At 40.0% G+C, this 17,887-nt stretch overlaps 1 protein-coding gene across 2 annotated transcripts in view; it reads right to left on the bottom strand.

Moving 5' to 3' along the window:
- SLC44A5 (solute carrier family 44 member 5) overlaps positions 1-17,887 on the bottom strand; it is a 253,809-nt gene that overhangs the window by 20,632 nt on the left and 215,290 nt on the right. For both annotated transcript variants that reach the window (XM_072997807.2, XM_072997808.2), the window contains exons 8-17: positions 17,423-17,546; positions 15,367-15,450; positions 14,593-14,705; positions 12,774-12,905; positions 9,968-10,067; positions 4,792-4,884; positions 3,650-3,737; positions 2,469-2,731; positions 1,831-1,925; positions 306-409 (exon numbers count right to left, since the gene is read on the bottom strand). In XM_072997807.2, coding sequence (XP_072853908.1) covers positions 306-409; positions 1,831-1,925; positions 2,469-2,731; positions 3,650-3,737; positions 4,792-4,884; positions 9,968-10,067; positions 12,774-12,905; positions 14,593-14,705; positions 15,367-15,450; positions 17,423-17,546 — 1,196 coding nt within the window. The remainder of the gene's footprint in view (positions 1-305; positions 410-1,830; positions 1,926-2,468; positions 2,732-3,649; positions 3,738-4,791; positions 4,885-9,967; positions 10,068-12,773; positions 12,906-14,592; positions 14,706-15,366; positions 15,451-17,422; positions 17,547-17,887) is intronic.

A 17,887-nucleotide genomic window follows, 5' to 3' on the forward strand; every position in this document is an offset into this window, starting at 1 on the left:
CATTTTTAGTTTCATGAAGCAGTAAATGGATAGATTTACTGTTGCCTGTAGGAGATAAGCAGTGCTATCCACCATCTGATCATCCATGCTTGCTGAAATTTTTTAAAGACCAGTTTTAACCATGTGAAAGCACTCAATTTCTTTTCAAGCAAGAGTAAAGAATCTCATCAAAGATTTCATCCCAGAGCTGCAGGAAATAAATTATAATTCAAAATAAGCTTTCGGGGGCTGTGCTCAGTATGCTGGTAACTGTTCTTTCGCTATTACATAACAGCACATTAGAAAAGGAAAGAGAAAATACTTACCATGATGTAGGCATTTCTGTTGATAAATTTAAGGAATTTCTCCAAGCACCAAAAACAGCATTTGAGGCAGCAAAGAAGGAATTTCGCAAAGGCATTCTGTGAGCCTGCTCACCCCGCAAGAAAAAAACATTTTTTTAAAGAATGGTGAGAAAACATTAAAATACTGTCTTCTACTCACAACTAGTTTAGATTTTCTATGCATAACTGCTTTTACACAGTTTAAATGACTAACAGGCTTGTTGCTAGTTTGCAACAAACCTGTGCAATATATAGTGCTAATTTACTTGTATATTAGTCATACACCATAAAAGGGAAATGGTGTTTTTGACTACACTGTCCAGAACCCCAATGCTAAGTGCTAATAGTCCAAAAAAAGTAACTTGTCTAATTTTTGCTGCACAACAGTGTAAGAATTAACCACTGAATTTCTCCACTGGTCAGAACTTAAAATTCTGAACTAATGATGCTGCCAAGACCTCCTGTACTACACCATACCTCTGTTTAATTTTGTTTTGTTCTGTTTCCTTTTCTTTTTAAATAAAAAGTAGTTCTAAACATTTGTTTCAAATCATGCTGATTGGTATGGTCCCAATATATGGTTCCCAGATGACAGATGTGCGTGTGGGGGTGAATGCTCTGGCTGTCCGCAGAGGGCCATCCATCTTGGGCCCCCCACACATCTTGGTGGACTGTGTCAAACAGCGGGGTAGCTTCAGAAGACAGGAGTAGTGAGAGTCCAAAGGTGGATGTGCCACACCTAGAGGCTGGGGCTGAAGCAGGGGCAGGAGCCAGGTTTAAAGGGGGAGGATGAGGGTGAAGGCTCATGACCTTTGATGGACATGGAGGCAGAGGACAGGGCAAAGGCCATTAAGAAGCCCTCTCTTATCCTCTGTTGCTGCTCCTCCAAGAATCATGGATGGGCAAATCAGCTTTGCCCCAAGTACAGGATGTGGCAGAGGAGCCCCAGTTGTTGTCCCATTTGAGTTCTACCCAGAATGATGATACAGATGACTGGCTGAGTCCTGACCCCACCAGACCATCACAACCAAGAAGAGGTGCTAGCAGGAGAAGAGGCACAACTAGCAGATGCAGCAGACCCTCTGGGGACAGGATGAGCTACTGGAGCTTGGGAATCTTCATTGGCCTGGTATTATCAGCCCTCTCTAAAGGATGTTAGCTGGCTGGGGCTGTGCTGTGAATGGAACCTGAGCCCCGTGTGGGCACTCTCGAGGACCATTGAGAGGAACTGAGGTCCAACTGGGGACAGTGAGTGGTGGTGGAAGGCACCACTGGGAACAGCGGGGGCAACTAAGCCCCCCCTGTGGACGGCTGGGGTGGGAGGTACAAGGCACACTGTTCTACTACTCTAATAAAGATGCATTTCAGGAGGAATGAGCATATTGAGTCCACAGATCTTATGGTCAAGACCTACCCAGTCACCCCCCACCCTGGGCAGTCACCGTGTGTTTAAGAGCAAAACATTTCTTAAATGGAAAGAGAAAACATACAATGTCATGGCCCTTACCTTTAAGTTTATGATCCAGGTATTCCAGGATTACCCGAATTAGCTGGACTATTGCAAGAATTAAGGAGCCAAATGCTAGGGACCCTGTATGGTATCTAGGAGAGAAAATGAATTGATCAGTAAAAGGAATGTTGCTAGAAAAAAGGTATGGTTCTGATAAAAATGAGTAGCATGGCTGACCGCAGTTCCTGGGTGCACATGTATATACAAGCACTGCAAAATGCAGCCTCCTCCACGGCTATTGAGTAATCTTTGTACTGGTTTATTGATTATGCATAGAAAGTATTTTGAAAATGCTTATGTTAATTTATAACCTATCACTAAAAACTAAGGGTAAATTGGAATGTCACTTAAAATACCCAGTATAAAGTAGCAAAGTGCTTTATAACTGAGAGACTTCATAACAACTGAACACATTGAATTTTGAGAGACTGGATGAGTTCCTTAATGGGATCATAGCTCTCCCCATCCAGTATAGCCACAAGCCATGCTGAGAGAATCTAGGAGAGGTATTTTAAAATCGTGGTTTTGTTGAATTCTGCAAACTTCACAACCCTATTAACTATAAACCTCTTTGTCCCTAGCAGGTTGGATGTGTTTCTAAGAGCTGAAACCTGCCAAAATTTTGAGATAATTACCGTATTGCTCGTCCAAACGAAGCAAATAGTGGGCACGATGGAATGTCAGCAGGTTTTCTGAAGGCCCAGTAGTAAGAGGCAAAGGCACCAGCAAGGGTACACTGACCCAGTGCAATTGCAAAATTTACCAACCAGAGAAAGACAAAAACATTGAATATTTGAAAGACCAAGATGTATCTGTGGTACAAGCTTTCTCCTCCATAGAAAGCAAAAGTGCACTGGGCCCCTGGACACAGCTTGGTCACATTGGTGGTGTTGAAAGTCTGTTATTGACAAGAGAAGACATTATCAACATGAGATATATAAATACTGGTTTAATGCAGGTCTAAATTTTAAACCCATTAGCTGAATTCCTGTTGCGCAGATATACAAAAGACATAATCCTTAGACTCAAATTGTTTTAAAGTTGTTGTTTTAAAATCCTGATTCATATTATCTGTTGCATGCCAGGTCATGTGACTAAAATTGCAACAAATAATGTCTAGGGAGATTTCCCTTCACTTGGACACAAAAGAGGATTTGGGCCATTGGAAAGTATCAATGGACAGTTGATTCATGTGGCATACTCTTGAATTGCAGTGGGCAATATATGGCCTTCTAGATGTTGATGCTGGACTACAGCTGTCATTCTGTGTCACCACTGGCTATGGCAGCTAGCATGTGTAACATCTGACAGATCACAAATTTATCAATACTAGTCCTAAATAATCTTAAACACAGGCAGCCATCTCTGACAACCCATGGGCATAAGATATCCGTGCTTCAGAATGTTTCTAACAGTGCTACTAAAATGACTAGCACTGCAATCCTAGAAATGTCTACTCAGAGGTAAACCCCAGTGAGTCCAATGGGCTTATTCCCAGGTAAGTCTGCACCCTTAAAAGTTAATAACTAAAACAGATATATTTATTCATATGTGAATAATTTATTCATATTAGCGGGAACAGGGAGGCATTGCTCTAAAACTGTGGTTCCTAACCTTGGGTCCCTATATGTTCTCGGACTACAGCTCCCAGAAATCCTGGCCATCACAGCAAATGGTGATTGTCTCTGGGAGATCTAGTCCAAGAAAATCTTGGGAACCAAAGATGGAAACCAGTGGTCTAAAACAATACAGTAGGCTCTTAATGAAAAGCTAGAATTTGCAGAGAACTTTATGAGAAAAAAATATGCATGCTTACCTCTGGATAACAGGTCAGATTTGCATATTTGCACAGGCTTTGATTAGCCATGACTTTGTATACAGGTTCCCCTGATGTAGCCAGGAAGCTTGATTTAATTAGGTTAAGAAGGAAACAGAATCATAGGCTTCTTTCCAGACCTAGAGCTACAGTAAATGACATTTTGCACTAACAGAAAAACCACCCCAGATAATAAATCTAATCTTTGCCTTTTCTTCTGTAGCACTTATGCTGCAGATATGACACCATGGTCTTCATGGACTTTCTACAATCCGATTTGCAGTGTCTCCAAACATTTCACCAGGATAGTATAATATTGCCACTCTTTTGTTTAATAACAATGTCAGCCAAGGGGGTAACCTCTGAGAAAGCACAAAAGAAGGAACAGTATGATTTAGTGACCTCATATATGGACACCAAGGAAAATGTACTGAACAAATACGAAAAAATAAAAAAAATACCTTTCCAAGTGGGTTGTTTGATGAGGGGAAAAAGCTACTAGCGTTAATCTTTACATGATGCTTTTATTTGAAAGCCTTTTATACATCTCAACAATTCAAAGCTAGGATTTCCTCTATGGCTTTCGCCCAGCATTTGCTATTGAAAAAAGATGATCAGCGCTTGTCAGGCATGCAATGGGAGACTTAGGAAAGACTATGCAGTGTAACTGAATGTATATATATCTTGTGAGCTATCCAAACATCAGAGCTATGAAGAGTACTGCTAGAACATGAGAGTTATTCAAGCACAGTGAATTTTATGGAATCACTCAGTGCATCCAGCTTCCATGAGCCAGAGATCATACCAGTCTCCTGAAATGGGCAAAACCATCAGGCTCAAAAAAGAGCAGTGTAGCTTGGACCAACCAGAGGTGTGATATTATACAGGAGGCACCTTCTTTTTGAAAGTAATAAGGCAGTGGTCCCAAACCTTGGGCAACCCAGGCGTTCTTGGGCTGCCACCCCCAGAAGCATTCACCACTAGCTGTGCTGGCTGGGGTTTGTAGGAGCTGCAGTTACCTTGGTTACCTAAGATTGGGAACCACTGCAGTAGGGCATTTTACCTGCATTCTGATTCAAGTACTGAACTGAAAACGACAAAAGGCTCTGCCCCCACATTTCTTTGCACTCAGAGAAGGATACACAGCTGTCACTGCCCAGTAAGAAATGCAGACTGCAATAAGAATGAAGGTGATAATCGGATAGAATAATGTAGACATAATATAGCCAATGGCTCTACGAAAAGAAAGGGGGGGGGGGGAATATAAAGATACATATTAAAACAACATATATGAAAGTTCAGGCTACACATTTATATGCTTCTTTAAGTTTCAAGGAATGTTCCACCCATTATCTAGTTGAACGAGATAGCCCTTAAAAATGTCCATATTGTTTCCTAAATGATCATTCTTTTCACCATGATAGACAAGACCCATTATTATTTCTCTTTCCTGTTTTCTGTCTCAAGTTCTATTACTTCAATTAAACTTCCTCTCATTCTTCAGTAATCTTCTTTTAGTCTTATGCTATCATTCTTATGCTTTCTGCGAATTTTTCTATGTTGGGTTTTCTGGTTTCACCTCTAGTATTTCTGCTTTATTTTTCTTCTCCTTCTTCAGCCACTACCTTTGAACAGGCAGCAGCTCCCTTGCCCTTCCTAAAGGCGTACCACAGAGAACTTGATAGATACTATTTTGAAGCTGAGACCACCAACCTAGTTCTTCTCTGCCATATGATAACACTATGTTCCTTGCAACACTAAGGAAGAATTTGTTCTCTTGGGTGATGGTTACAGCAGCAAAATGTGCTCCATTTTTGCTGCTGACAGAAAGAATAGGAGATGTTTTCAGTGTCCTGTTTCTAAAGAACAACAACAGAGCTTGAGTTGAATCAAAACAAATCAAACCCACTATTCTTGAAGTCCATAATCCTAAAGCCAGGTATTTTAGGTTTGTTGAAAGCAATGTAAGACTTCCTTCAAAAGTCAGATTTTTTTAAACACAATGGACTTCTACCAGGCTTTCTGATTAGTAGTGTATTGGTTTCTTGCCTTCTACACAGCAATTCAGTCTCTTACATTATCTTTGTTCACTGTTGTACTCTCTATTCCTTTGCAGTGTTATACTGGCTTGGACAAGGGCCGCAGTCCAACATAAGTCAGGATATGATTCCTACATGATCCAGAGGTTTCAGGTTCACAGATTAAGTCCCACATGGGGACTGGTGCCACACCTGGAAGTTGGCAATGATGGGCAGCCAATGCAATGTACGAAATCTTATTTCTTATTCTACTTATGCTTAAAGATCAGCAGGCATGTAGTTTCTAATTTCCATCATCAGAAAAATGGGCTATCGATCCCCATGTGCATACTCCACCCAATTGATGGGCACTAAGCCATATTTTTCCGTGTATAATACACCCCCTCCCCACTTTTCTAACCCAGAATTTCTTTCTTCACAAGAAAGTGGAGGGGGAAGGCAGAAATCAAAGTGCTTTGATCCCTGCCTTTCCTCTTCATTTTCTTGTGAGGAAAGAGCTTTCTCCCTCCACTTTCTTCCAAAGAAAGTGGAGGGGGAGAACAGGAATCATCAAAACAATTCATCAAAGTGATTCTTGCTTTCCCCCTCCACTTTCTTTGGAAGAAAGTGGAGGGGAAAAGCAGGGATCCAAGTGCTTTGATCTCTCCCCCCTCCTTCCTTCCGTGTATAAGATGACTCTAAATTAAATGTTTTAAAGAAAAGTATCATCTTATAGACAGAAAAATATGGTATATGTATAGCCAATTTCAACTCTGTCTTCTATTCTACCTCCAACACCTTCTTGTTCCTTGCCTTTTTCCTATGGCAAGTTCAAACTGCATATAGATTAAGGATTGGAAAATTAACTTTTTTGGATCACATATTCACTAACTGGGGGGTATTCTGGATGTTATAATCCCAAAAAAGTATTTTTCCCATCTCTGATAGGAAACAAGACATCTCTGCTTGCAACAAGACAGCAGTGTGCCAATGCTTCTGACATCCTTCCCTACATAGTATAGTTTTTTTAATAAAAGAGGTTTGTACTATTTGATGAGGGAAATGGGCTGTGAGCATGTGAGCACAATTTTCTTTGGAACTGCTGGACAGCTCAGTGGTTTAAGCACTGGCTGCAGAGGTTGGGAGTTTGATTCCCCACTGTGCCTCCCTGATAGGGGCTGGACTCGATGGTCCATAGGGTCCATTCCAGCTCTGCAGTTCTAAGATTACCTTATATTATATTTGTCATTACTTTGGATGGTACAAGGCTACACCTAGATGTTAGTTCTGCATGGGCAAATCATGATTTGTGATGGAAATTGCTTGAATACCTTTCGAGTCACTGAAGAAAAGTATCAGCTTATGCTACTTAAGAAATAATCACCACAAATCAGTGGTTTTCAGGAGCTAATGATAGGCCTCCTGGTTGACAGTGAAGTCACAGACAGTTTATTCGAACAAACTGCTTGTTAACTGTTCTAGCAATAGATTGCAAGTACTTTATTGCAAATATAAAATTGCTGATTCATTGAAGAAGAAGAATGTTAAACTGAGTCGAGGGAACATAATTTACCTCTCAGTCATTAGCAACATATTTTTCAAGACCTTGACTACGAGTATTGGGCACGGTCTGTTGTATTCATAATAATTACATGCAGTGTTTCTTCCCATGCATTCTGCATAAATATTGGGAAGTATTGCCCTCGAGTGACCTTTGAATGCAGCTGCAGAACTGCACGGTGTTATTACCTCCCACTGGGAAGCTTATGAAGTTTCAGGAGTGTTTCTGTATGGCATATATTTTAATAAAACGATTTTAGTTGATAAAGTGTTTCTGCATTGTAACAAAAGAGAACACATACACACACACTGCAGTTCAGAGCTGCAACAGGTAACTGCCAATTCCTATCTTTATTGCTTTAATGAAAAGGGATTAATACATTTCAAAATTGCTGAACTCCTCTATTCCATTAAAACCACCCTATTTTGATATTAAAGGCTTGAAGGACAAGAATAGCCTCCAGGAATGGAGCAAACATGAATTCACACTCCCACTGAAGTTGCTACCTGTAATGCTGTGTGTGCCAATAAACTCAATAAACCTATATGCTTTATTAGAATAGGTAGCTGTATTAGTCTGTGCAAGCATATCAGGCAAAAACAAAAGGAAAACAAAAAAGTATAAAAGACAAAAGCCTCCTCCATGTGGCCTCTGGATTCTATCTGGTTTTTGTCTTTTATTTTTTTCCCTATATGCTTTAGTTACTCACCCCCAGGTTACCACACCTATTTTTAGTTTACAGCAACACCATCAGAGGAAGTAAGTATAAGTACTTGGCAGAATAGTGCACCAAATTCATTGTAAAGGTAGCACTACTTGCCTGCTTTTACAATAAAGGCGCTGTTACTTACTAGAGATGGGATATTTGTATTCGTCTCCTGGGAGAGACGAATATGAGTATGGCCACCACAGGTGGCTGGGCCCTTCGGACCCACCCCCCAAAATTTGGGCTCTCCACTTACCGTTCACAGTACAGCATGTGTGATGCCTGTCGTTTGTGCCGCACCAATTGTGGAAGTAGCCCGACTGGCGCTGCTCTGCCTCCCTGCGCTGCTGACCACACTGGTGAGAAGGCAGGATGATGAGTCTCCCTGCTCAGCTGCTGAGTGATCAGCAGCGCAGGGAGGTGGGAGGGTGCTGGATGGGCTACTTCGGCAATGGGCACAGCGCAAACGACGACAGCCTCAGGAGACAAATTTGAATATCCCATCTCTATTACAGTACTTATTGGGGGGGGGGGGCAAAATTCTGCTGTGTTTTGATACTGGCAGCAGTGAAGTGGTGTAACTCACAGTAGCAAATTGCTGCTAATTAATGAATCCCTGCTTGGATCCCTGGTTGCATACTAAGGCCCCCCCACCCCTGCCAAATGAAGCAAAATGGAGGAAACCAAGCAAGGACTTGTCAATTACTGGCAATTTGCCACTGGAATTTATGCCATCCAGTTCTAATACTGTACAATTATTACTATTACTTTCCCTCCAGTGTAACTACTCAACAGGATTTGGGCCAATGTTTCTTAAATATCTCCCGCACCCACACACCAGTACTCAGTACCATTCCATTACTGACTGTCCAGACACTTTCACAGGATGACAGCAAGTGTCTTCTATTCCACACCTTGGGAGCTCTTCCATGTGGCCTCTGGATTCTATCTGGTCACCTCTGCTGTTAAATATTTGCACCAAGCAGCTGAGTGCCTAATGCACTCCTTGACCTAGATTATCAAAATAATTTGCAATTTAAAATGTTCTCTTTCACCTAGATTTGCTCCTGGATACTAGATAGGTGTTAGGAGTGGCTCAATGTCTAAATGGGAGGGGCACCATCAACGCCCAGAACAGTGCCCCGGAACTAGATGGGTGGGATATAAATATAATGAATGAATAAAATAAAATAAAAAGATGGGGCAATGCACCATGCTCACACTACAGGTAGCTATGATAGCTGCTATGGCCAGGTGTGTCTTCATCTCAGTTATATCTTAATTCACAGTTTGTCAATTTAGATACAACTAAATCCCTAAGGAGTTTTCTAATACCGATCGTATTGCAGTAATCGTGCAAACCAACTACTTAAATGGTCACTACATGATTGCCTTTGATCTACAATCATTGCAACAAGTGGCAGCTATTGTTTCACTGTCGAGGTCCAGAGAGAAAGCACAACTGGCCCTTACAATGATTTCCAGGCACTTTCCAAACCCACATTATTAACTGAATCCTCCACAGTACCTTGGTAACATGGGGACCGATTTCCTTTTTTCTTGAGGGAATGAAACCAATCAAACAATACGTATAATGTTTCTGGCAGAACTATTTCTTTATCTAGCCCAGTTTTGTTAGAATGCACTTGAGTACATACAGACAGTGCTATTTGTACTCCAGGTTTTCTGTGTGGATCTAGAAAGATGAGGCGAGGCCACTTGGCCTTAAACCACACCCAAAGCAAAACCTGAATCTGAATTTTTTTACTTCACTGTTCCTAAGCTTCTAAACACAACCAGCAGAACAAGTGCATGATGGGACATGGCCCATACTTAACACTATTCACATGGAGGAAAAGAAGAGACATCTGCTATGTTTTTCAAATTTCCCCACCCACCCCAGCTAGGTAAATATACAAGGGCATGCATGAAGACATAAGCAGAGATGGATACAAGGGTCTGAAACAGCACACACATAAAAACTGAAATATTCTCCGAAATATTCACATCCCGCCTCCCCTCCAAAAATTTACCTGCTGCCTTCCTTCAAAAGTGCAATAGCAATCCGAATTCGATTTCTCAGAAATATTAGCATCAGTATAATAATAACTTCCACTAGGCAAAGTAGGATCACTGCAAGAAAGAAAATTAACATGTGTCAAAGGAGCTCATTAACTTTTTTTTTCTATCATTACTTCAGTGTTGCAGTGCATCACTCTCGGGTGCTCTGCACATGCCCCAGAAATATTGTTTTATGAATGCTTGGAGGAATACTTGCTATGTAGAATGTATCCCTTCCCATGAGTATATATTTGTGTGTACAATTTTGTGTGCATGAAGTTGATACTTCACCAGTATTACGGCATAAAAGAGAATTTGTAAAGAACCAAACCATTTGTCCTAAAACAAAGCAATTAAATGCAGTGCTTTGCTTAAATGTCATTTAGGCATAATGTGTTCCATTTGACGAAATGTCTCCTTACGATTAGATGATCATTATTCAGGGGCTGCCTTTTGCTGCTATTTTAGTTTATAATAGCTAGAAAAGATAAATGGAATTGACGTTTTAACAGAAATGGCTGATTGTGACCTCTATTATCCCAGTGTCAGTCAAAAATAATTCTACAATAATCACGAGACTTATTGGAAACTAAAAGCAGCCTGAGATCAGAGTCAAGCTCTGAATTTGCTCAGAGAGAACAGAACTAAAGCTAGGAAAACAATGGCATAACAAATAGTTTTATGGAGATTTTTATACACAATGGCTTGCGCAGTCAGAACGAGTCACAGACATACCAACATTCTGTGCATTCTTATTCATCAAGTTATACCCAACCATTTGGAATTAGATGTACGTTTCTTCACATTTGGAGAGCTTGGGAAGTGGGGAGGATTTTCCATAGTATCCCTGGTTATCTAACCTTTGTCCTAAAGCTGTGTCAGACTACAATTCCAGTCAATGCCAGCCTGCATGGTTAAGAGCTGTTTGGTGAATTATTACATTCAGCTCACCCCACTGTATTGTTATATGGAAGGGAAGTATCATGTCTAATTCAGAGAAGAGGCAGTTGTTTGCCTGTTGTACAACTGTCATATAACTGATTGTGCAATAGGCATCTCTTTATACAGCTGTGGCCACTTCTGCAACTTTCATTCTGCATGTGGATATCCCAGCAGGACATTGGCCAACACCTTTCCATTCCCCTTCATAGCTTACACAATCAGACATATTGTTCCCGCCATCCTTAATCCCTGAAGAACTGCCTTCTAATTTAGTTGTTTGCTCTATGGCCTATAGAATGACATAGAGTGAAATTCACCATGGATGACTTTACACAGAAATGGGTTTAGGTGGCTTTAAGTACAATAATCCACATACCCTTCACTGAAAATGTCTGATGCGTCTGAGAACTATCTATGAGAACAGAAAGTACAAAAGCAGAAAATTGCATGGCAGGCCCCATAATCATGTGGAAAATGTATTATGCAAATTGGTTCTTCACAACAACTTCCTAATTTTCTCTTGGAACAAACAGTCCCCAAGGATACACACTCATGTTTTAACTGGAAGTTGCACGATTCCAGAAATTTAATGAAGTTTCATGAAGCTGCAATGTCCTCCAGATAAACAGATGGATGGATAGACAGACAGATTGATAACTAGATATACAGACAGACAAATTCTAAATTTTGATTTAATCTTCCACCTGTAGGAAATGAACAGAGTTTCCACACAGGTTTCAATGTGTTTAAGATGTTATCTAGCTTTGAATAGGTAAATAGTTCAAATTCAACTACAGTACACAATTTCTAAAAACAAGAATTGATAAAGATCAGGATTGTTCAAAGGTGACTCTCTCTGCTGCCTAATTCAAAACTGTGGGAATAGAGTGCAACTATTTTTAATGGTAATAGAAGTCCATAATCTATGCAAGAGAAGGGGCACTATATACCAAACTGATGGAATGAGACAGACTTGCTATTCAAATGACACACTGCCTGTACTTACTGGTGAAGGAAATGTACTCCATAAATTCTTAAAGGATACCCCAAATGTTGAGTCTTAGCAATGCAAAAAAATTCCAAGCCTGGCTCAAATCCACCCCTGCTTAATTTTCTCTTAGGGTCGCATCAAACATTACAAACACTGTGCCCAGAATTTTTACATGTCCAATTTGTTCTGTGTTTGTTCTCTTAATAAAAAATTATTATTGGCTCCACATGCTCACCTGACCATACAATAAATCTGTATTGATCACTTATCAGCATCACACACATATGACTTTTGTACTCTTTCTTTCAGAGAATAGAGATGCAAACCTTTGCTACTCTGTTCTTGCAATTTAGAATAAAAACCTCAATAATTTCCGCCCTAGAGGGCAAAATTATTAAAGTTTCTGTGCAATGTTTGTAAATCAAGACTTTCTGAAAAATACATGTCTTTTGCACACACAAACACACAACTACTTGTTGCTAACACTTATGCTGATAGAAAAATGCTGGCCTTTTTGTTCTTGCACAGATACAAAAAATAACATAGCAGTTAACATTTTTTTCTGAATTGTGTCTTGATGCACTCTTTTCTGTTTATAAAGAGAAATGGTAATACAGAAGTGCTTTCTTTCTAAGAAAAAAAATAGCTTCCAGCCAGCAACATAAGCACAAAGTTCAAAACAAGAACCTTGTAATATAGTCTCTGCTCCGGTCATGAGTTTAATCATGACTGGAGCACAAACTATCTATATACTTTAGCCACCATTTCCAGACACAAAAGAAAATTCAACCTTTAATTAGATTAATATGAAGTGTGTGCACAGACTTCTCATAAAATGCACTTACTAAACGCTAACCATGTTTGCCTCAGTTGCAGATATACTCTAAAGTCCGTCTGGAATCCAATATCATAGATAGTAAGATCAGAGCCTGGTATTCCATGAAGGCAGTGATATTCCCAGTAGCAATGCCAGATACCTTTTAGAAAAGAAATACAGTAATAGAATCAGAGATTGGTACGAAAAGAGTCATTTAAATCAACCCCACACTCAGAGAAAGAAAGAAAAATCCCAAGCCACTTCTATGTGAAACCCATTTCCAACATGAATTTCAAGGGGGGGATTTGCATTGTGGGACTGCAACTGTGTAGGCCAGAGCTGATGGGCATTGCAGTGGCACTCAAACAGTGGTGGACCACAATCTGAGTGCCACACTTCTTCTATCAGGTCCTTGACTAATTGCTACCAGAAAAAAAGCTTAACAATTACATGGACTCTGTGCACAAATCTCTTTCAAAGAGTGAACAGAGGAGGAAGCTGAAGCTATTTGCAGCTTTGCAATGCACATATACATTGTGAGACTGAAATGTACAGAGTGTGAAAAAGTTCCTTTTTTAGATTCGGCATACCAGACAGCATGGGAAAAATGGCTGTTAGAAATGTGTATGGATTGGCATAGGTGATAATCTAAGCGCAGTCTCCCCACATTTCTTCTTTTTGCACACATAAAAACCATGAAGAAATGGAAAACCCTGCTTTTATGGTCTAAGCAACCCAGAATACCTCAGTCAGCATACCTACTGCCCATGCTGGCCAAGGATTCTGTATATATATATTTAAACTGACAAAGCCTTGTATTTTATTAAAGAGCCTGTATCATTACAAAAACCTTATTTAGGAGCCTGTATTACTACATAAATCTTTTCTGAATTTTTTTTTCATTTAGGACACAGAGTGGTGAAATGATGATGAACCTGTCAAGTCATAAAAACATAGGAACAAAACAGAAAATGGTTGTTTAATCCTATGGACAAAATCTCCAACAAAAGTTATATAGTGATTTTAATCTTCCACATGTATGTTTATGTATGTGTAAATACAAATATGAAAGGTGCTCTCTCTCTCTCTCTCTCTCTCACACACACACACACACACACACACAAGCACATAAAAATAAATCAGAAAGAACTGAAGAGTGGATAGAAAACCTCAATAACCTTTTGCATTGTTCTTTGATTCCATGCCATGTTAATTGGCCAAATAGATGCTGCTATTCTATTCAGCAAAGAAAAACATAAGCTTATCTTTTACCATGCCTAGGAGGTATGTTCCTTAGCTGAGTAATAGCATAAAGGTAAAGGTAAAGGTAAAGGTTCCCCTTGACAAGTTTTTTCCAGTCGTGTTCGACTCTAGGGGGCGGTGCTCATCCCCGTTTCCAAGCCATAGAGCCGGCGTTTTGTCCGAAGACAATCTTCTGTGGTCACATGGCCAGTGCGACTTAAACACGGAACGCTGTTACCTTCCCACCGAGGTAGTCCCTATTTATCTACTCGTATTTGCATGCTTTCGAACTGCTAGGTTGGCAGGAGCTGGGACAAGCGATGGGAGCTCACTCCGTCATGTGGATTCGATCTTACGACTGCTGGTCTTCTGACCCTGCAGCACAGGCTTCTGCAGTTTAGCCCACAGCGCCACCACATCCCTTTAGAGTAATAGCATACACCTTACTAGAAATGGTTCTGCAAGGCAGATGGTATAGGCACAGGATTCCAAACTAGTGATTACCAATCCACTGGTAGGATGTGACTATCCCTTCCCCTCCGCCCGTTATAATTTTTAGGTGGTGTACATAGCCCTGTGTAAAAAAGAAAGTATTTAACATTTACCATATCCTATAATCCCAATCACACCAAAGATGAAAATCCAGAAGAGAACCCCTGCTATGAATCTCAGAAGTATGAGGAAGAGCAAGCTGACCACCATTGCAATGAACAGACCTCTGGAAAACAAAGAGACAGTAGTTCAAATACATCAACCGCCTCACCTACACCTCTCCCTGCCTACAATGCCTATTTACTTTCCAAACAAGAAGTTGCTCTTTTGAGAAAAGTGCTGACTCCTATACAGGCCCAAGAATCATATGTCAATATGCACAAATTTTGCAGAATAACCAAATCCCCTATAACTAGAGGTTGTAGAACTCTTGTTATTGACAGATGGCATAGTTAAACAAAGAGGCAGGATCCAGGTTCAAAGTTACTAGACATTGCCAAGTACAAGGAATTAAATATTTATGCCTATAGCAGGAAGACGTTTTGTTCATATGTGGCAGGTGTACATGCCTCTTGTTCCAAATACAGTGCTATGCGGTTCTACCCCATCTCTCCAATTTTCTGGATTCCACAGTGGCAGAATGCCTAATGCCCTTACACAAATAATGCAAAAGAATCATGTTGCATCACTGGATGGAAAAGTCCTTTTTTGGGAGGGGGAATGAGAACACCCTGAATCCCTCAGATAGCATGGCCTCTAGTTATGTGGCTGGGTTGGATATTACAGTCCAAAAGGAGAACTTTTCCAAACTATGGAAGTGGCAAAGGATGCTTCCTTCCCTCCCCTTTTCCATTTCTTATATCACCACAGCATGAAAGCAAACTTACATCAAAATCCAATGCCAAGAACTGGCGTAATCTTCAAAAATTTTCATCCCAACTGATCTTGCATCGAGAACATTATTGATGCCACTTTAAAAGAAAACAAAAGCAAGGAGCTTCAGTTTATGTGAAATAACATCCTTTATTTAAACCAAGCAACTTAAGGGCTTACTATAATAACAAAATACAGGCTCTATCATAAAACATTTTCAAATCATGGCTCTCTTCATTGCATTTAGTTTCCTACCAAAACAGAACATAAAGTACCATTGGTAGTAATAAAACTATATTACAATACTGCATCTCAGGGTTTCTGCCCCAAACAAGCATCAGATGTACACTAAGTTAAATTCAATAGAGATTTAAGTGATTTATGTTGCAAATGCACACTCATCAGTAACTCTCGCAGAACTCAGTGGCACTTACTTCTACATAGATGCATATTCACAGTGTATATCTATTCATAGTTACACTCCCTTTGCGAAAAATTCAGCAGTGCACTGTGATAGCTGATTAGCATTACAACCAGATATAGAACCTTCATGGTTACAAGGTGGAATATGAAAGCTTTCACTTACATCTTTCATTAACCACACCTTGTCATGTCATCTGAATTTGGAAAACAGTAACTGGTAGTGTTTAATATTGTTAATCTGTGATTAATCAATATTGTTAATCTGTGATTAATCAAAACATGGTGTATGAAGCTGTGTTGTTTGAAGCTATCCATGGCTAAGTTTAACCCCAGCTCCAGATTTCCATAAGATTACTATTCCTGACTTGTGTAAATTGATTAATCAAAAGTGGAAGTGAAAGTGCTTGAAATCTATCTCTCAATAGTATGGTAGGAAGACTTGAGAGGAGGGTGAACATTTGAGGGAAGGCTATAATCAACATTTAGTAGGGCAGGTGAACACAGTCTTTGTGATTGATTGATTGATTGATTGATTGATTGATTGATTGATTGATTGATTGATTGATTGATTGATTGATTGATTGATTGATTGATTGATTGATTGATTGATTAGGCATCCTTCAGTCTGAAGAGACTATGGTAATGTGCTCTGAATAGAGGACTTGGAACAGTGTCTAGTGTGGCTGAGGTCAATTCGAGAGTGACAATCCCTTCCACACTGAAGACGAATACAATCTGTCCCCTGTCCAGCTCCCTGATTTTGCTGGTTTTGGGATTGCCTCTTTGCCTCCTGCTGGACAAGGGTCTCTTCAAAATGAGAAAGGCCATTACAGTCTTTGTAAGAACATGGGGAAAGTGTTTGTTTCGGTGCTGTGCTAAACACTTCTCCCAGGAGTCCTTCCACAGGACTTTTTCACATCAGGAAGTGGAGGCAGCAAAAGATGTTACAGAAGAATGAGTGGTGTGTTGGTATTTTCAGTGGCATTAGTGTGAGGTAGTGAAATAAAGCAGCATGACTACTGCTAATGGTGAGCTCCAGTAGCTCTGAGATATTGTTGGAGAATGTCTTCTTCCCCTGAGAAAATCAGTGCAAGACCTTTCCCCCTTCCAATTTTCTTTTCTCACAAACAGCATGGAGAATTTAAAAAGGTCATTTCTGCACAGCTGTAGTTCATTCAGTCTCCTTCCGCCCACTCACTGCCTTGTGCGGGCTTCAACATTCAGCAAAATAGCACAGAGTACATGAGTACACCAACATCCTCAAGCGTTTGTTTACATACTCAAGGTTTAGAATTTGTTATCACAGGGTTAGGAAATAACCCCAGGAAGGAGGGAATGGCTGTCCAAAGCAATAAACACCTCCTCTCCTTATGCTTCTTTGCCTTAAAATGCACTTCTAAAGCTTTCTTAAAATTAGAAGTGGAGGAGTGGGGAAAATATCATTACTGATTCACATACATTTGTGCATGATTGGTCTTTTAAATGACTGAAGTCAAAAGCATGAAAAATGCATCTCCCTTTTAATTTACAGATGAGACATTGCAATCAGTGCTCTCAAAAAAATCCACTGTGGTGCATTAAGAATACAAACTGTCATGTGACTAACAGGCGGGCAAAACAGAACAAACAAGCACACGTAGTCCATACTTTGCAGCTTCCCTGAGATCAGTTACGTTCCTTGTCTTTCCTCTTCCATCCTTGAACGTAGTTTGATTAGCCACAGTCAGAACACCATTTTTAGTGGAGAAGTCAGGAAAGCACCTCTTAAGAACTGTACGAAGAAAGAAATATGCATGGTTTGCCTTGCTCTTAGACAATTAATCTTCACTATTTGTATCTGATGTTCAGTTCTATTGGTTAAAATGCTTCAAACTGATTTCTGATAGAAAGATAAAAAAATATTGTGGTGAATTAACATTGCTATCTCATCACTGAGAAAAAGAGAAACACTGGATAGAAGAAATACATGCCTTGAAGCAACGTGGCAAATAAATTGTGTAAATTATTAAACTAATGGGCATATCTCATTTTGCAGAGTCAGTTTTGTAATTATGTTGTTATTCATTCTGTTAGCTTACCTACACAATAGTTAATCCTGACCCATTTTCAACA

The sequence above is a fragment of the Pogona vitticeps genome, chromosome 4 (assembly GCF_051106095.1).
Source record: "Pogona vitticeps strain Pit_001003342236 chromosome 4, PviZW2.1, whole genome shotgun sequence".
Lineage (NCBI taxonomy): Eukaryota > Metazoa > Chordata > Lepidosauria > Squamata > Agamidae > Pogona > Pogona vitticeps.